The 21,326-nt window shown below is 36.7% G+C and overlaps 1 protein-coding gene across 1 annotated transcript in view; it reads left to right on the top strand.

Moving 5' to 3' along the window:
* Positions 1-21,326, top strand: part of RLF (RLF zinc finger) — a 78,856-nt gene that overhangs the window by 20,464 nt on the left and 37,066 nt on the right. Inside the window, exons 2-5 of the mRNA XM_068539605.1 lie at positions 8,376-8,530; positions 9,463-9,544; positions 13,602-13,734; positions 20,375-20,577. Of these exons, the coding sequence (XP_068395706.1) occupies positions 8,376-8,530; positions 9,463-9,544; positions 13,602-13,734; positions 20,375-20,577 (573 nt within the window). The remainder of the gene's footprint in view (positions 1-8,375; positions 8,531-9,462; positions 9,545-13,601; positions 13,735-20,374; positions 20,578-21,326) is intronic.

Below are 21,326 nucleotides of genomic sequence, written 5' to 3' on the forward strand. Positions count from 1 at the left end.
TGACTTCATTTAGTATGATATTCTGTAGGTCCATCCATGTTGCTGCAAATGGCAATATTTCATTCTATTTTATGACTATGTAATATTCCATTGTGTGTGGTGTGTGTGTGTGTGTGTATACACACACACACACACACACCACACACATACCACATCTTCTTAAGCCAGTTGTCTCTTGGTGGGCGCTTGGGTTGTTTCCATCTTGGGTATTGTGAATAATGCTGTTATGAACATTGGGGTACATGTATCTTTTCAAATCAGAGTTTTTGTCTGTTCAGGATATATGCCCAGAGGTGGAATTGCTGGATGATATGGTAGCTTTATTTTTAGTTTTTAAAGGAATCTTCATGCTTTTTTCCATAGTGGCTGCACCAGTTTACGTTCCCACCAACAGTGTAGGAGGGTTCCTTTTTTTCCACGTTCTGTCCAACATTTATTTGTAGACTTTTTGATGATAGCCATTCTGACTGATGTGAGGTGATATCTCATTGTGGTTTTGATTTGCGTTTTTCTGATAATTAGTGATGTTGAGTGTCTTTTCATGTGCCTGTTGGTCATCTGTGTGTCTTTTTGGAGAGATGTCTGTTTAGATCTTCTGCCCATTTTTTATTGGGTTGTTTGGTTCTTTGATACTGAGTTGTAGGTATATTTTGGATATTAACTCCTTGTCAGTCACATCATTTGCAAATATTTTCTCCCGTTCCATAGGTTGTCTTTTCGTTTTGTTGGTGGTTTTGTTTGCTGTGCAAAAGTTTTTAAGTTTCATTAGGTCCCATTTGTTTATTTTTGCTTTTATTTCTTTTGCCTTTGCAGTCTGATGTTAGATCTGTTTTGAGCTAATTTATGGTATAAGGTAAGAGTCTAATTCTTTTGCATATGGATATTCAATTTTCCCAACACCGTTTGTTGAAAAGACTGTCCTTTCCCCCACTGAATGGTCTTGGCACCCTGGAAAATCATTTGACCATATATGCGAGGGTTTATTTCTGGACTCTGTTTTATTTCATTGGTCTGTGTGTCCGTCTTTACTCGAGTACACACTGCTTTGATTACTGTAGCTTTGTAGTAAATTTTGAAATCAGAAAGTATCAGATCTACAACTTCATTCTTCTTTTTCAAGTTTATTTTGGCAGTTCAAGGTCCCTTGAGATCCTCTGTTACTTTTAGGATGGATTTTTCTATTTCTGCCCCCCAAAAAAGTCATTGGGATTTTGATAGGGATTGCATTGAACCTGTGGGTTGCTTTGTATAGTATTGACATCTTAGCAATATTGTCTTCCAATTCGTGGACATTTTCATGACATGTCTTGCCATTTATTTATGTCTTCTTTAATATCTCTCATCAAGTTTTTTTAATATATACATTTATTGATTGATTGCTTGCTACTGCACTGGGTCTTCATGGCTGTGCGCAGGCTTTCTCTAGTTGCTGCGAGCGGGGGCTACTCTTCATTGTGGTGTGCTGGCTTCTCCTTGCAGTGGCTTCTGTTGTTGCGGAGCACACGCTCTAGGCGCGCGGGCTTCAGTAGTTGTGGCACTCGGGCTCAGTAGTTGTGGCTCGCGGACTCTAAAGCACAGGCTCAGTAGTTGTGGCACACGGGCTTAGTTGCTCCGCGGCATGTGGGATCTTCCCAGACCAGGGCTCGAACCCGTGTCCCCTGCACTGGCAGGTGGATTCTTAACCACTGTGCCACCAGGGAAGCCCTCTCATCAAGTTTTAATAGTTTTCAGTGTGCAAGTCTTTCACTTCCTTGGTTTATTCCTGTTTTTTTGATGCGATTGTAAATGGAATAGTTAACTTCCTTTTCAGATTATTTATTGTTAGTGTATAAAACCACAACTGAGGGAATTCCCTGGCAGTCCAGTGGTTAGGACTCTGTGCTTTCATTGCTGTGGGCCCGGCTTTGATCCCTGGTTGTGGAACTAAGATCCTGCAAGCTGTGCGGCGTGGCCAAAAACAAAAAACAAAAAACACAACTGGTTTTTGTATGTTGATTTTGTATCCTGCAACTTTGCTGAACTTGTTTATATGAATAGTTTTTTGGGTGTGGAATATTTAATATTTTATATATGTAAAATCATGTCATCTGCAAACAGTGATACTTGTACTTTTCTTTCCAATTTGGATGCCTTTTATTTCTTTTTCTTGCCTAATTGCTCTCACTAGGACTTCCAGTACTGTATTGAATAGAAGTGGTGAATGTGGATATCCTTCTTCCTGACCTTAAAGGAAAAGCTTTTAGTCTTTCACCATTGAGTATAATGTTATGGTTTTTCATTCATGGTCTATATTATGTGGAGGTAATTTTCTTCTACTCCTAGTTTGTTGAGTGTTTTTTTTTTTTTTTTTAATCATGCATGAAAGGTTGTTGAATTTTTCAAACACTCTTTCTGCATCAGTGGAGGTGATCATGTGAGGGTTTTTCCCTTCATGCTCTTAATGTGGTGTAGTACACTAATTGATTTTTATATGCTTTACCATCCTTGCATTCCAGGAATAAATCCCACTTGGTCATAGTGTATAATCCATTTTAATATGCCATTGAATTCAGTTTGCTAGTATTTTGTTGATGATTTTTGTATCAGTCTTCATAAGGCATATGGATCTGTAGTTTTCTTTACTTGTAGTCTTTGTCTGGCTTTTGTATCAAGGTAATGCTGGCCTCATAGAATGAGTTAGGATGTATTCCCTCTTCATTTTTTTTGGGAAGATTAACTGTTGATGCTGTTCTCATCCAAGCTCTCTTCCTTACTGTTATTGATAACTGAAATGAAGATACCATATGGGTGCTGTAAAAGAAACATGAAAATTTTTATTCATCCACAGTAGTAATGAAAGGATTATAAATTGAATAAACAAAATAATGTATTTCCCTTATCCAGTTGACCCTCAAAAAGTTGTATTTAGGTTGTAATGTACAATAATTGTGGCAGTTCCTCAATCTGTCACTATCTTATATAAATAATAGGAATGTAAATTGGAACAAATTTTCTGGTGCAGAATTTGGTACTATGTAAAGTCTTAAGAATTATGCATCCTTTGACCCAGCAAGTCCATTTATAGAACATTGTCCTAAATATTATATATAATAATGCAGAGTTAGAAACCATCATGCCCAGAAACAGGGACTTGAGTAATAAACTGTGATACACACATGAACTATAAAAATACTGATGTTGAAGAAAATTTTACAAAACATGTATAGTTTGAGTCCATTAAAATACTGCTATTTACGCATTAAAAACCTCTCTAACTTAATATTACCTGTTAACAGTGGTCTACTTTTGGGTAGTGATAGTGTAGATTGTGGACATTTTAATTTTTACTTCTCTATTGATCTGTATTTTTTAAACAATAAAGGATATTAATTTTATGAAAAAACAGCAAAAGATATTTTTGAAAATGAAATGAAGTTAGAAAGCATAGTTAAATCCCATGACAGAATCACTATCTAAAAATAATCTTGGTAGGCTGGGATGATGAACTGAATCCAGGATAGATGAATAGGTAGGTAGATAGAGTAATAAGTAAGTCATATTTCTGGATTTTAAAAAAACAACTGTAACCAATATAGAAAGTGTGAGGTGGGGCCTAATAGCAACATATGTAAAAGACTTAAAAGTTGTAATTTACTCTAGCCACTTTCTGAATGTAAGCAGCCAGCTGTTCTCTTCCCATTCCATCTCACACCCAGCTTAGTCTCTTCTAGGGAAACCCCCCGTGCTTCCTCACCAACGGATGTAAAGTATTGTCACTGTTTGCCCTATCTGTTCTATTGGTCTTTTCTGACTTTGTTCAGGTTACTGTCTACTTGGAGTCCTGTTCCCCTCACTTTTGCATTTTCAAACTTGACGCGTACCTCAGAAATCCAGCTCAAGTGCTACCCCCTGCTGGAAGTCTATCTGTCATAGTGCAATCACATTTTACTCAAATTTATGTAGTTCTGGGAATTTCACGAGTTGAGAAATTAAAATCAATAAGATTTCTCGCTTTATGTGCAAAATTTGAAATAATGAAAATCCTCCTCTATTAAAAGTCATATAATTTCCTGTTGCCATAGGACGTGCAGCTTTAACAGGTACCAGATATTTTTTGTCATTTCTTTGTGAACCACCGGTATTCTGAACTGTGGAGTGTCAATCAGCACTATTGCTGGAAAACTTTCCCCAGAAGCAGTCACTTTAAATGGAAATTAAATGTTGTAAACTCTCAGGAAGAAGGCCAGATGATGACCATGATGCTACTTGCTGTAAAAGATTAAAGTTAACACCTGGTGGGGGAAGTAGAGTTTTTTTAAATTAATTAATTAATTAATTTATTTATGGCTGTGTTGGGTCTTCGTTTCTGTGCGAGGGCTTTCTCTAGTTGCGGCAAGCGGGGGGCCACTCTTCATCGCGGTGCGCGGCCCTCTCACTGTCGCGGCCTCTCTTGTTGCGGAGTACAAGCTCCAGACGCGCAGGCTCAGCAATTGTGGCTCACGGGCCTAGTTGCTCCGCGGCATGTGGGATCTTCCCAGACCAGGGCTCGAACCCGTGTCCCCTGCATCGGCAGGCAGACTCTCAACCACTGCGCCACCAGGGAAGCCCGGAAGTAGAGTTTTAAAACACACCTAAAACAGTTGTGAAATTGTGCATTCTGAAAAGTCTTGTAGCAAAGTAATTAAGTGTGGGCTCTGGAGTCAGATGACCCGAGTTCAAATCCTAACATTTACTACCAGGTGTCTTTTGGAAAATAACTTAATCTCTCTGTGCTTTGGTTTCCCCATTTAAAAAATGAGCTGATGATAAATCACCTAGCTCATCAGGTTGTTGTATTAAATGTTCATAGCATGTAAAGCTCTTAGGAAGATACCTAGTGCATACTGTGTGCTCAAAAATATTAACTGTGGTTATTCCACTGGAAAAATTAGTCTTGAACCATTTGAGTTTTAAATTGGAATGCATCCCTGCATAAAATATGACCATCATGAAGAAAAAAATTCTCCTTCCTTGATAGTTTCAGAGAATAGTCAGGATGCTACCAACCTCTTTGAAACCATGTAGTAAGGAATGTATGAAACCATGTAGTGAGGAATATAGATAGAATTGGGATAGGGAAGAGATTCTTTCCTTCAATGTAAACATTATAATACTTGTTAAAGAAAATTTGGGAAGAATTTCAGAAAATTATAAAAATGGTAGAAGATTGTTTATAATCCTACTACTACTCCAGTGCTAATAACCATATTAGCTGAGTTCCTTCTAGTTTTTTTCCCTGTGCATTAATTTTTTGTGTGTACAAATATGTTATGACTACAACACACACACAGAACTGGAGGATATTTAGCCTAGAGAAGTAAACTGTTGTAGCATTCCAGGTGAGGGATGTTGGGGGCCTGGTCTGGGTCGCTGGCTGTAGAAATAAAGCATAAGATCACAGACAAAGGTATTTCTGCAGTTGAATCAGCAAACTTTGGTGTGGTGGTTTCAAAGACAGGTTTTTTTAGCTCTGGCTCCTGAAAAGAAGCAGATGGAACATAGGAGGAAGAACATATTTGCTGGGGAAGATGTTTGTTTTCAACATGTTGAATTTTAGATTTGACTAGGACATCCAGATGGAAATGTCTAACAGGCATTTGAGGTATACAGCAAGGACTTGAGAGATAATCTGCCTGGGATATGAATGAGAGCACCCCAGTATGAATGTTTAAAATAATCAAAAATGGTACCTGATTGGGCTAATTTATCTGACCTCTCAGTGTATTTAGTTCTTTAAGGACAGGATAAGAGTCTTCATCTCTAGTACCCAGCACAGTATTGCCACATAGTAAGCTTTTGTAGCGTAAATGAATTTACTGAAACAAAGAGAAGAGGCCATTAATTTGGTCTCTGAAGAATGCCAGTGAACTTGAGGGAGTCATAGTTATCATTTATTGCCCCTTTCTTATTCAATTTTGTTGGTGTCTAAAATTTAAATGTCTAAAAAAAATAAGAGACTTCCACTTTACTTTTCTGCTTCTGATGGAATTTTGTTTACATGAGGTAATTAAAATGTCATTTGGATGGCTATAATTCATTCATTTTAATCTTGCATTTTTTAAAAAGATGATAATGAAGATTGTTCCAGTGATTCTTCCAATGTCCAGAGTATGCTCATAGTGGACATGTTAAGGACACCTTAATGTGATTAACATGTAAGGGGGAAAAGATTTAGGAATATAAAAAATATATAAATCAGTATAGGGAAAAATGTAAACATAAATAGTCATGGGGTATTGAATCTTTGAAATTGTGTAACTTGTTGGGAGTCTTAATGGAATGTCTGTGTCAGAAGATACTAGATTGGTGGCAGGAGCTTCTGAGTGGGAAGGTGGACTGTGGAAAGAATAACCTCATCTGTATGTACCGTGCCCTTCTCTTTGCATACTTTAGCCAGTAGTGGGTTAATTTGCATGTGTGGTTTCAACTATCATGCTGTGTTGACTCATTCTGAAAGCTCCACGAGGATAGGCCCCCATCTCTTTCCCCACAGTACCTAGCTCCTTACTAGAGTAGGCTATCAAAAAATATTTGTCAAGTGAATAGAATGATGAGTTTATTCAGTAAAATGGTAAATTTATTCAGTAAACATTTGATGAGACTTGAATGTCCTATCAAGATGGAAGGGGGTAGAAGAGTGTTAGGCCTGTAAAGATTGATAAGATAAATCTGACCTCAGGAGCATAAAATCTGGTACTGAATATAAATTTGTAAAGCCCTCTGGTTTTCAGATTAGCCAATGCAGACCGTAAGTAATTTGCTGACCTAAAACAATTTCTTTCTGACATAGATTTTAATAAATTTCTTAAGAGAGATTATGTGAAATGTTATTGACGTAACTGATAAGTACACGATTCTGTGTTCCTTCTCTTCACTGTTTTAGCTAGAAAGGATTGGTGTGGGGTCAGTTTTATGATCCTCTGTTATTATTGTTTTTTTCTTATTTTACTAAAATTTGGGATTTGATTAGATGGGGATATAATGCTTTTCTGAAAATAACAGAAAGAGCCCACTTCTCTAGAGTGACTGTGATAAAGCAGCAAGATACTGAATTGAAATGGGTGTACTAAAATAGCTTAACTGGCTTGATCATTCAAGTAGGCAAAGATCAGATAATCCAATGTGTTAGTTAAGAGAGCTTTTACTGTATATGGTATAATGGTTGATCATATATTTCCCTGTTAAGTTTGTTTGTTTGTTTTAAATAATCAAGACCAGTCAGTTCTTAATTATCAGAACAGATATAGGGACTGTTATTGTGAAAACTGCAGAAAAAACTACAGAAGATCAGTGGACTCCTGCAGTGCCACCACAGCTATTTGTAGTTTGCTAAGCAGAAAAATCAGAAGACAGGAAGTTAGAAGAAATTATTATTGAAGTAGCCTTAACTCCCTAGCCCAGTTAGAATGTGTGTTCTAGGGGGGAAAAGTTGCACAATTCAAGTCTTAACCTAATGACATATATCAGTTAAGCATAAGCAAAACCTATTCAGTTGTTAGAGGAAAGAAATATATTAATAGTAGGGAGAGCAACTTTGTGGAACCTAGAAAGAGAGACCCCAAACAAGAATTTGGCAGATTTTCCACACTGTCCAGAGAGAACAGAAGCCAGCTTTCTGTCGTCATTTGAACACATGTAATTTATGAGGCTTTATTGTGGTTGTGTTTTCCTTTGTTTTAGATTTTAAACTCACCAGATAACCTGTTATATCAAAGTATGGGGAATGGGACCTCTTACGTCGAAGTATGGGGAATGGGGACCCTAGGTGGTAATATGACTGTCCCCCATTGTAAACAAATAAACTGGCATTTGGCATGTATATTAGTTTTTGAAATAAACTTCATTAAAAATAAAAACCTCAACCTTTTATAAATTGGTAAGTATAAATTAAGCCTAATAAGTTCTACGTGTGTAGAAAAAAGAGCTGAGAGGGCTACACTCAGCAATAAGTCTCTTGTGTAAGTCAGGGATCATATTCTTATCCTTGTATACCCAGTGTATTGGCACATGGTTGGTGTTCAATTTAATGTTGTATTAATGAAACGTTACTGAATGTCAGAGATGGTAACTCCAGACCTCTAGTGAGAACAACTATAGGCGTTTTATGGCTTTATTCTTAGATTTATTCTCATGTCAAAAGAGCAGTTCTGCCTTTTCTTTAACTCAGCAGAAACAGTTCATTAAGTGATGAAAATAGAATCCTCTAAACAAACCAGAGCCTAAAAAGGCAGATAAAAGGTGTATGCATCTGTTAGACAAAAAGGAAGGGGTAGTGCATTTGAGAACAAAGATAGTCTTGTTTGTTTCATTGTCTTTATTTTTTTTAAAATAATTAAAACTCTAACTTTATTTTTTAGACCTTATTGCAATATGCAAGCAGCAAGAATGCATCAGAACATATTGTGTATCTTCTGGAGGTATATCGACTTGCCATCCAAAGCTTTGCCAGTGCTCGCCCGTATTTAACTACTGAATGCGAAGATGTCCTCTTAGTGCTTGGCAGATTAGTACTGTAAGTTTAAGAACTTAAATCCCTCTTAAAATTGAGTATTTTTGGTTGTAATGTTTGCCTGACTTCTCTTTACTATGGCATCACACTGTTCAAAGCAACATCAGGGTCATACCTTTTAATGAAATTTCCTTTGCTCTGAGCACTTTATATTCACATTTTCAGGAGATAAAGTATAAGTGAAGCTCCAGCCAAGCAACATAATCTTTAATTGCCTTGAGTCTCTTTTCCTACTCAGGCTTAGAATGATGCATTTTCTCTCTGTCCTTAGGAATAGATCAAGTGAAGTGACAAGAGTATCTGGAAGCTGTGGTGGTCTTTGAGGAACACTTTGGGGGGAAACACTGTGAAATTCTTCAATACAATTATATTATTTGAACTAAGAATTATACTAGCAGAAAATATCAGGGTACAGTATAAGATTACCACCCCAAGGGTCCATGATAATCTAGCTGCTATTTTAGTATTTGGCTGCCTAATAGCAGAGTTACACCTTTAATGTATTTATTTGCAAATTGAAAAAATACAACAGCTGTTAGTTTTCAGTTGTGGAATCACCTTGATTCAGTTTGCAGATTGTTTGGTGGGATAAATTCTAGTCTGGGTGGTCCATTTTATTTTTCTCTGGTCTTACATGTTTTCCTTCCTATCTTCCCAAACCCCAAACCTCTAACTTTATACTTTTTTTTTGCAACATAAACATTCCTGGTTTTATAATCCCATTATTCCTCCTCTGAAGCCTCATAGTTTTTCTTTTTTCTCTTTTTTAAAGTTGAAAAGTTAATATAACAATGTTGAATGAAACTTTGAAGAGTGAAAAACAAATTTAAAATGGTCTAAATAAATGTAAAATGTATATTCAGTATCACTGTCATACTGTACTTGATTATGACTATAACCACCGTTATATACTGACTTAGTTATTCATATTCTAGGAGTTGTTTTGAATTACTGCTTTCAGTGTCTGAAAGTGAACTGCCATGTGAAGCCTGGGTACTCTTCCTTCAGTCTTTACAGGTGAGTTGATGTGGCCTCAAAAAAGGTCTCTGTTTAGGTATTCAAGACACGTAGTTAATTTCTCCCAGCAAACTAAAATGGGAAACTTAGAACAAAAACAAATTCATTATATATTGGTAGTAAGTTCATGAAATGAGAAGGAGGCCTTCCAGATGAAGGGAGTGTGCTAAAAGTTGTTGTTTTTTTCCCTATCATTTGGTTTTGTTAGCCTTTACATAGCTTAGAAATCAACAAAAAAAGTTTTCATTCTTCAGAAACAAAGTTTTAGGCAGAATAAAGCTATTAAAAATGTAAAATTGTATATGTTTATAAGGTAGCAGTATTTGCTTCATTGATAGTACACTTATCTAGTAATTTCCCCCTAACACTTCAGGGACTTACAATGCTAAGTCTCTTAAACCGTCAAAATAGTCATCAGAGATTCTGTGCATGCATTTTTCTTACAGGAGAGCTACGTTGGCTCCTATATTGGCTTGATTATCAGAATTCTTAGATGAGCAGATCAGAAAGTAGCAAGTTGGGGAGGGGAGGGTAAGGTAGGAGGAAAAACAATAGGAAGCAAATTTGCCTGTTACCAGTAGAGGTAGAAAAACTATTTAAAGAAAATAGACATAATAAGTAAATAGCTACCATTCATTTATTATCATTAATTATGTACCAAACAGTACTCTACATTGTTTTTACATTTTGTATCTTTTAATCAAATTGCAAACCTTATACCGTAGAGATCATTTGAATCTCCATTTATAAATGCGGAGACAGGCATAGAGAGGTGAATTAGCTTGCCCAAAGTTACACCTAGATTTATACCTAGAGCTTGCTTTGTTTAACTGCTTCCTCGAGGACACAAACTCCATAGTAGCCTGCACCTGTTTCATGAAGGCATACGTGAAGATTTGCATGTTAACAGACACACCTCGTTATCTGGAAATTTCTTTCCTCTAGGATAAAAAATCCAAAATGAAATGATATAATGTTAATCTTTAGATTTTCTGTTTGAGGAGAAGAATTCTTTGTCATGTTCTTGGCCTGAATTAATCCCTATAATGTCCTAACTCTTCACATATTCATACAGCTGCTGTTAAAATCATCTTTCATACAGAGCATATTGATTTTGTCATTCGGCCTGCCAGTAGTTTTGTCCTGGCATACGACATTCTAGAAGGGCAAGTGTACTTATTCTTATTAAGGCTGTTACTATTATTATTAGTAGTATCCTTTGAAGAGAGAATACTCTCATATTTCTTCGTTCTTTTCTTAGATTGTATGCCTGAATAAAATATTTGCCTTCCCTCCGACCTGTGTAACTTTGCCCGGTATTTATCAGACATTTAGGATATATATATTCACATTTCTGAATATGTGTTTAATAAATGCAGTAGAGGTACAGATAAATACAAGACATGGTCCCTGTAGAAATCTGAAACATAAAACCTTGAGGTTTTCTTATTTTAGGTGATAAATGGATAAGGCAGCAGGTAGTTTTGAGGATACTTTTGGTAAGAGAATAGTTTTACAAGAGCAGGCCACAGAGAGCATTCTCAACCACTGTTTACAGCTTGTGTAACCCTTCCAGACCTTTTCTTTATGGATATAAAAATACGTTCTGAAATGAAATTTTAAATAAAGAAAAATGAGATCCTGTTTTTTTGCAACTTTTTTTAACTTAATGATTTTAACATGGACATGTATCTAGGATTGCATATGTAGCTCTCCCTTGATGACTGCCTGGGATTCTGTTATGTGGTTGCACCATAAATTATTTGGCCAAATCTCTTTGCTGTTTATTGTAAACAGTGCTAGAGTGAACATCTTGTGCTAGTATTTCTGTATTGTAGATTTCAAGATAGTTTTACCTTAAAAAAGAAACAAATCTAAGTTTTTAAATTACTTTTAAAATTCCATCATAGTTTTTAAGGACTATTTAATGTTATTTTTTATTTTTTTAAAGTGCCTTCCTCCCTGCCTCCCTCCCTCCCTTCCTTCATTCCTTCCTTCTTCTCTCTTCATTCATTCATTCATTTATTCATTCATTGGCTGCACTGTGAGGCTTGTGGGATCTTACTTCCCTGACCAGGGATTGAACCCATGCCCCCTGCAGTGGAAATGCAGAGTCCTAACCACTGGACCACCAGAGATTCCCTAATGTTTTTAAAAGTAACTGTGCTATAATATATGTATGTGTATGTGTATATATATGTAATAAAGGATTACACATCATTCTTACTCAGAATAAACTGTATTTTGAACAGATGAAAAATTAGAAAATTGTTTTTGTTTTTAACCCAAACAGTGGCTTTTTATTTTAGTTGCTATGTATCATGGGGGTGACAGTGTTCTGCTAAAGTGTAATGGTATAGGTCTGTTAGGTATTACAAATATGGTAACCAGACACAGCACATTCTGACATAGAATCTTCATCTTCACTGCAAAGTAAATGCCTGTTGTCCTAAGTTAAGTAAAAAGAAGCCTGAGGACAGGTCAAGCCATTTCAAGCCATTAAAGGAAAATTATAGCATTTAAATATTGCTGTTAGTTAACTGTTAATTGGAAATATCACTTTCTGTGTCAGTTTTATATTTTAAACCCTTTCTTAGCAGAAGATAACTCAGTATATGGTGTGTGTGTGTGTGTATGTGTGTGTGTATTAAAACCCTGTCATTCTGACATGAAAATTAAGGGGAAAAAAGCGAACTTTATTTTTTATATTTCACTTAGGTGAATATAAGATTATAGTCTTAGGTCTGTGAACATTTTTAACCTATATTTTATTTTCCAAAGAAATACTGCTACCAGTGAAAGCTTATGTTCCTTGAGAATTTCAGCAGTCTAAACTAAGGGAAAACAAGTTAAAATTTTAGAATATGGAAACAACCAATAATCCTCACTAGTAATAAAGGACAGTGAGATATGTGCTTAATCATTTATGTCAAGTTAAACTTCTGACCCCTTACCTCCCCGCCCTTTGTGTTTATAAGTATTTTAAAGAATAAACTATTGGCAATTATATTTTGTTTGTTTTCTGAGGAGATAGAATGACAGCTAATAACTTACATTTCCATGACTTTAGGTAGAGCCATCTATCATTTTTTTGTGTACTTTTTTTTTTTTTTTTTTTAATTTTTTGGCTGCGCAGCATGTGAGATCACAGTTCCCCCACCAGGGATTGAACCCGCGCCCCCTGCATTAGAAGCACAGAGTCCCAACTGCTGGACCACCACGGAAGTCCCTGGAGCCATCTATCATTTTAAAAGTCCTTTTTTTTTTAAAAAGCGATCTTTCTCTGTTTCTTCCCAAGAGTTACCACTTTTTTTTTTTAATTAATAGCTACTTTATTTATTTATTTATTTATTTATTTATTTTTAGCTGTGTTGGGTCTTTGTTTTGTGCGAGGACTTTCTCTAGTTGAGGCAAGCGGGGGCCACTCTTCGTCGCGGTGCGTGGGCCTCTCACTATCGCGGCCCCTCCCGTTGCGGGGCACAGGCTCCAGACGCGCAGGCTCAGCAGTTGTGGCTTACGGGCCCAGTTGCTCCGTGGCACGTGGGATCTTCCCAGACCAGGGCTCGAACCCGTGTCCCCTGCATTAGCAGGCAGATTCTCAACCACTGCGCCACCAGGGAAGCCCAAAAGTCCTTTGATAGAAGAATTTAAACAATTAAAAAGATATATAACAATAGATGTCATTAAGTCATACTTCTTTTAGAAGGAATAGGTTGCCTGTGTGAATACTGCAGAATCTTTTTAAAAGAAATCTGTGCCAGTGGCCTTAAAATGATTGAGTAATTCAAGGATGTAAATTAAATTGTGATAATTTTACCTAGGAGAATTCAGGAAAACATTTTAAAGGTACTCTTTAACTTAGTGAAAATGCCCTAGTTTCATTTTTTAAAAAGCAGCAACAGAATTTCACAAAACTTTGAGGATAGTTTTTTTTTCTGCTTATTTATTTTTAGGAAATCCAAGATATAGGTCTTTTCATAGACATTCAGATATATTGAAAGGGCAAAATGACTTTTTATATTGCCTGTTTTCTGGATATGCTTTTTTTTTTTTTAAGGAGTCACATGATGCATTATTGGAATTTGGGAATAATAACCTACAAATACTGGTTCATGTTACCAAGGAGGGGGTGTGGAAAAACCCTGTTCTTCTTAAAATTCTGTCTCAACAGCCAGTAGAAACAGAAGAAGGTAAGCTTAAAACTATACTGACTATTGAAGGAGGATTTAGTTCTAAGAGAATTAAAATTTTTTTCTGGGTTAAAATTTTGTGAATTTCACCTGTGTATCTAAAGCCAGTCATTCTCTTATCCTTTGAATAGTAAAAACTAACCATTAGCACTTAACGTTTTGCTTAAGGATTCTTAAATATTTATGTAGTGTTTTAAAAGTATCCCTTTATACTTGTTTTTAAATGTTGCATTGACTGACAATGTTTATACAGAGTTCCTGAGATAGAAATCAATAATCTGCTTCCAGTCCTTGGTATTTAGTAGAGCTTTGCTTATAATGATATTTTGTTTACTGGTTACTACAGCTGAGGATTATGAAAAAAAATTACTTCTTATTTTAAATTTATGAAACATTGGAATTTAGCATTTTTATAGAGATATACAAAGAAAGAAAATTCTTAAAAAGTTGTCAGTTTAAGTCCAGAAGATTTATGGATTTGAGTTGACATAGTTGACATTTGCATTTTAGACACACAAAATATCTCATTTTATATGTCCAACAATTATGATTTCATTTGCTTTAAGTTAGTGGAAAGTTAAAAAGGATCACGTTCTGTTAAGTATGTTTCTGGAATAAGAATGAGTTTCAGAACAGTTTTTATTTACACTTTAGATAGATCTTTTTTTAATTTTTATTTTATTTAAAAAAATTTTTTTAATTTATTTTTGGCTGCATTGGATCTTTGTTGCTGCACGCGGGCTTTCTCTAGTTACGGCGAGCAGGGGCTACTCTTCATTACGGTGCGTGGGCTTCTCATTGTGGTGGCTTCTCTTGTTGCAGAGCATGGGCTCTAGGCGTGTGGGCTTCAGTAGTTGTGGCACGGAGGCTCAGCAGTTGTGGCTCGCGGGCTCTAGAGCGCAGGCTCAGTAGTTGTGGTGCACGGGCTTAGTTGCTCCACGGCATGTGGGATCTTCCCGGACCAGGGCTCGAACTCGTGTCCCCTGCATTGGCAGGTGGATTCTTAACCACTGCGCCACCAGGGAAGTCCCATTTTTGATAGATCTTTAGTTCAGGTCTCAGGACAGGCCTTTTGAATGTTGATATCTTAAAATATTCCAGTTAGCTTATTCATTCACCAAGTTTGATAACCTATTGTATACATGCTGTTTGGGTTTTTCTGTATAGTCAGAAGATTGATAATAAGAGTGTTTAGATTTTCTCTTGGTCCCTTTCCTCTGGTAATTCTACTGCTTATCAGTTATACTGACAAGAAAAAAAAATGAATAAGGAGAATAGCTGTTAAATAGAAAATAGATTGATATTTATTGTTTTCTGTTGAGGTTCCCAGTAAATGGCATCCTTTTGTAAATATAGGCAGGTGGAGGCTAAATTATTGCCTTTATTATTATTAAAAGTTGTTAGAGGACAGAGCCAAATAGTTGCAAAAGGATCCCAGAATTAGGCAGATCCCAGTCCAGATAAGGCTTCAGGAGTGAAGAATGCATGACCTTTGTACATAGGCCCAAACCCCAGAGGGAAAAGATGGAGTTGCATTAAATGTCCCCAATTTATTTTCCCCAATGTACTAATCAAATATATCCCCCCCACCCCAGGAGTTAACGGTACTCAATTTCTTTTCACATAGAAAAAATCAAGAAATGGGGAGAAGCACTGTTTACCTAATATCCCATGGTATCCTATATATTCAATAAAGATTAAGTAAGTACCCACTATCTATAAACTCTGAATGGGTATAGGTTACCTACATATGTAAGGAATTTTTCTGAGAACCACAGTATAAGTGGTGAGCAGCCTGTTGCCTGCTTACTTCTGCAACTGGCCCTTACTAATTTCAGGTCAACAGATTTAGAAAGCCTCCTTTATAGCTCCATTGTCCTTGCAGCCCAGATATCAACATATTTGATGCTAGAAAGCAGTGACTATCATTTCACTAATTGCCTTTTTTCAATAACATAGTAATCAGAAGCATAAAAGTACAAAGTGTTTAGCCTCCAAGTAACTCAGTAAATGCTTTTTGGTTTAGTTTTTTGAATTAAAAAAAAAAAAGAGTGTATAAGATTTTTATTTTTCCTGCCACGAATTCTTGAATTTTGTAACCCCGTCCCCACCAAAAACCAGTTATTACTGAAGTATGTAATAAGTACCAGCTGTTGACACTTCTGCCTGGCATGATCAGCAGGGAAATGAGCAGGTCCTCCCACCCAGGTATCAAACGCCTTTCTACCCCAGGTCAGCCCGGCAGCCTACCACAAAACGTAGGGCTGGCAGGACCAAACCCAGCCCCACTGATGGTTCCTGACTTGAGCCCCAGTGCCCACAAACCACCCCTGGTTCCAATGGTGATGGCAGCAGCCCACAGCCCTAAAGACCTCAGGCCCATCAACCTTGGAGACCCCCCTTCCACTGTACTAGAGTGGTTCCAACTAGAGGAAACCCAGAGCTACCATCTGGTATCTGCCAGTTTTTCCAGCTGACCTGTGCCCTACCCAGCACCCTCCCCCCCCCCCTTAATTCATGACATCAAAGCACTGGCTTTTCCCCATTTTCCTTGAGACTCAGGAGAGCCAAAGCAGCAGCCTTTTGTTCTTTTTTTTCTCTCCCCTACCAAGGGTTGAAGGAAGAGATCCATCCTAATTGTTCAGAGGTACTAACTTCCTCCCCTAAATCAAGCTGAGAAGGAACCAGTCAGCTCTTAATTCTTCCTGGTTGTTTTTCTTTCCCACCCCAGTTCATTTTTTCCCTTCTACCACCTACCTCTGAAGCCATTTTATGAATTGTCATGTGCCACCTGAGCCTTCAGTAAAAACAAAAACACTCTTTTCTGTTAAAAAAGAAAAAAACAAAAATTTTAGCTGGACCTTAAATGTTACCATTTTTTACATGTTGAAGTATATATGAGGTAAACTGTCATGATGTTTGCACCTTACTTTTAAGTGGCTGAGAAAAAGAAAAGCTAGATAAAGAAATATGGCAAAACAGTTCAGTTGTTGAATCTAGATGGAGGAGAGGGTATATGATTAAACATTTTTTTTGTATTAAAATGTTTAGAAAAAATAATACACAGAAGGGATCACAGTTGGGAGTGAGACATCTTAGTGTACACTTCATTATGTCATTTTAAATATTGAAATGTATGGATGGATTTCCTTTTTAAAAATACAGTTAAGTATTGATTTTAACATAACTTAAAATGATTTTTAAAATGCAAGTTTTATCTGTGTGTTAAAAATTGATACAGTGGTTTAACTGTGGCTGTAATATGTTGAGTAAAATAGTTTTACCTCATAGAAATAATAGCTACGATTTATAGAGTGCCTACTCTGTGATGGGCACAGTATTAGTGCTTTCTATCTCCTGTAATCCATTAAGCAGGCAAGAGATTACACATGCCCAAGGCCGTGTAGTTAAAACTGTGGAGGCAGGATCTGAGCCCAGATGAGGAGATATCTAAAAGTTTTTGTTTGTTTGTTTGTTTTTTAAAGTCATGTTCCTTGCTTTATTTATTTATTTATTTATTTTGGCTGTGTTGGGTCTTCGTTTCTGTGTGAGGACTTTCTCCAGTTGCGGCAAGCGGGGGCCACTCTTCATCGCGGTGCGCGGGCCTCTCACTGTCGCGGCCTCTCTTGTTGCGGAGCACAGGCTCCAGACGCGCAGACTCAGTAATTGTGGCTCACGGGCCTAGTTGCTCCGTGGCATGTGGGATCTTCCCAGACCAGGGCTCGAACCCGTGTCCCCTGCATTGGCAGGCAGATTCTCAACCACTGCGCCACCAAGGAAGCCCTAAAAGGTTTTGATTGATTAAAGTGATAACCATTGGTTGCTAAATACATGGTTTTATTAAACATCTGTAATATATAAAGCATTGTGCTTAGTGCTGTAGGGAATACAAAAGTTAACAAGGCATGGTATTTGTACACAAATTGCTGACAGTGTAATAATAAGGGGGATATCAGGGACAAATAATAGCAAGTAGTATTGAGCATTTACTCTGCCTGGCCCTGTGCTCAGTGTCTTACTTGCATTCTGGTATTTCATTTATGATTCTTTCATCTCTTTGGGGTAGATATTACTAACCTTTTCATAGATGAAGAAACTTGAGGCTCAGACAGGTCTACTGATTTTGTCCAAGGGCCTCACAGCTAGTATATGTGAGAGTCATGATTCAACCTCAGTTTTGTGATTCCACAACCTGAGATCTTAACCTTCATACACTCTAATCATTTATTATTGCACTTAAAGAGAAAACTAAGTGTGGTAAAAGAAGTAAAATGCTGTGGGAATTTAGAAGGGGGTGGGTTGTATAGATAACATGCCTGTTTTCAGGTGTGAGATTTGTGAAAATGCACACAACTTGGTAGAGCAGATAAATAGAGCATAATCTGATATTAGCCAGTTTAGGATGTAGGGGACAGATGTGGCAGGAAATAATATGGAGGAACTAGGTTGGAGAGAATTTAAAAAATAATTGCTAGGACACAGTAACTAAGTTGATCTCCTTAGGAAAGGAGTTGGCAAGGAAGGATAATGCCAAAATTTCATTTCTTTATGATTGAGAGAATACCATTACTGAAAATAGAAGTAAGGAACGAGGAGCTATTTGAGATATGATTGTGAGTTCATTTTGTGGAATTTAGTGCTTGTGGGACTAAAATAGGGAAACGTCCAAATGCAAATGATCTATTTTCTGTCCATGCCTTTTGACCTTGACTGTGTATTAGAGTATCTATGGAATTTAAAACCAAAACACACACACACACACCCAAGGTCCAGGCTCTACCTGCTAAATCAAAATCTCCAGGGTTGGAGCTCTGGAATACAGACCTTCTTGAAGTGCCACAGGAAACGGGCACCTTCCACCTATAAGTGCTGGGAGTGTAAATTGGTACAATCTCTGGAGATTAATTTGGCAGTAATTTCATATATAGGAATTTTTGCTATAGATACAGTCGTGCATGTGTGAAATGGCCTCTGTACAGGACTGTAAATTGTAGCATTATTGACAGTTGTCAAAGATTGGAAACAACTTGCAAGTGTATCAGGAGGAGATTGGTTAAATTAATTATATCCCTACAGTGGAACAATACTTATTTGTTAAAAGTATTGAGGTAGCTCTCAATGTACAGTGATGTGATAGAATGACCTGTATGATATAGTAAGTGGGAAAAGAAATATGTCTTCTGTACTAAGAATGTTTCTGGAAGGATAAACAAAAAATTGGAAATGATTATTGTTTCTTGGGGAGAGAGACTAAGGGACTGGAGTCAGAGTAGAACGGAGACAACTTTTAACTGTATACCTTTTGGTGTGCCCTTTGAATTTTGTGTCGTTTGCATATATGGTGTTACCTATTTTTTTAAAAAGAGAATTTTAAAATCTCTACAGTTGATTCTGGTATGTAGTTAAGATTGGGCCAGTGGTCTCTCCCTCCCCTCCCCACCATCCCGGTGGTTTATCATTAATATTAATGATTTCTATTCCACATGTGGCCTGTAGACCTAGTAGCATGGCTCTTACCTGAGAGGCTTATTAGAAAAGCACGGTCTCAGGTCCCATCCCAGACCTACTGAATTAGCATCTGCATTTTACTACAGTTCCCCCAGTGGTTCAGAAGGCACTTTCAAGTTTAAGAAACACTGTTTTAGGTGAACCACCTAAAGCAGTTTGTTTGCTTGCCACTCATCTTGACATGTATATTCCCACCTCTGTTCTTTAAATAATACTGTGTAGCGATGCCACACACTTGGTAAGTATTTACTATTTATAAATCGAGGGCTTGTCCAGAACACTGTACAAATCGGTGTTCAGGTGCTTAATATTGAGTACTGCTCAGAGCAGCATTTTCCAAAGTGTGTACTGAACCAGGAACGTAGATTTTACGTTGTGCTAATGATATGTGTAAAAGGGTTCTCTGGTCAAATCAGTTTGGGAAACATTGGGTTAAATAAAAGTGAACAGTTTTCTTCATTGCAGGACTGTTCAGAGATTTGACCAAGGAATCCTTTTTTTTTCTAGGACTATCTCTCAGGTCTTTTGGTCGGTGGAACACACTTTGAGAAATGCCTGGTTTAGAGGAAAGACCACCACTGGCTTTGGAATCCTTGGCAAGTTACCTAATTTCTCTGAGTATTAATTTTCCTAACCTTAAACTGGGGATAACAATACTTGCCTTGGTGGTGGTGTGAAGAATAAATGAGAGGTATATAAAAACAGTCAGCTTAAAGCTTGGTACCTCATAAGTGTACAAGTGGTAGTTGTTAATATTACACAGGATACTTGCCTTTTTGCCTTGTACTTATGTTTATAGTTCATTTCATTCTTCCTTACTATCCTTATCAGAAAGTGAGGGAGGAGAAGGTGAAAGAATGAATTTTGATGAAATGTTAGTAGTAGCTTTATTAAAAGGTATGGTATTCAAAATAAAACTACTAAGTAATGTGGGAATAATTAGCAACATTAATTTATTTTGCTCTTTGCTCTGTTAAATGAGTACTGAGATCAGAATAAACTTCCAGTTATATCAGCTGACTTTTTGTCCACTAAAAACAAGCAACAACAAAAGATATCAAACTTTCATCTTTACAACCTTGACATGTTATGTGGTATGTTATCAAACTATTTTATTTTTCCTTTTTTCTAGTCAATAAATTGATTGCACAAGAAGGACCTTTCTTTCTGCAAATGCGAATAAAACATTTGTTGAAATCTAACTGCATCCCCCAGGCTACTGCTTTATCAAAACTATGTGCAGAATCTAAAGAAATTTCAAATGTGTCATCTTTTCAGCAAGCCTATATCACGTGCTTATGTTCCATTCTTCCTAATGAAGATGCTATTAAGGAGGTAAGTAAAGCAAATAACTGCTGTTGTCATTCACACTAACTATGAATTTAATAGATTTTAATAATTGTATGCCAGGCTGAAACCCAAGACTAATTTTTTTTCAGTCTATGAAAAGTACCATTTTAATTGTATATTTAACTGTTCAACAGATTGGATATAAAGTTATGTCTTGTAGGTGGATTTGAAAAGTAGATAATTAAAGAATATGCAGATGAATGTTTGTGTATTTGGGTGATGGTTTGCTTTGAAATCTTTAAATATGAAAGTTGCTTTTTCTTCTTAAACTAATGATTTCTCTCTGGGAAATGTGGAAATTATTAATACTGGTGTCAAGAGATAAACTAAAGAGAATGTCAGTTAACTTTATTTAAGTTAGTTTATATATTTAACTCTGTAAGCAGAGAGGTGTAGGACTTTAGAAACCATGAATACATTTTGAACAATGATTAAGCAGACAAACAGGGTTTTTTTTTTTTTAACCTGAATCCTTGTTTTCCTTAGAAAAGTTGGAATTAGTTTTCTCTAAGAGTTTTTGATAAATTATACAGAGAAAATGAGGAATTCCAAGGCTATATTCCATCATCTACCTTTAATTCTCTTACCTGCCATTCAGGTCTTACACATGGATTCTCATTTTACCTCTACACTGAACTTTCTTATTAAATGTAGGAATCCCAAGGATCTGGTTCTATGCTGTAGTAATTCTTAACCTTTTATGACAATTGCAGCTGTAAATATCTTACTCTCCA

The sequence above is a fragment of the Eschrichtius robustus genome, chromosome 3, assembly GCF_028021215.1.
Source record: "Eschrichtius robustus isolate mEscRob2 chromosome 3, mEscRob2.pri, whole genome shotgun sequence".
In the NCBI taxonomy this organism is placed as follows: Eukaryota; Metazoa; Chordata; class Mammalia; order Artiodactyla; family Eschrichtiidae; genus Eschrichtius; species Eschrichtius robustus.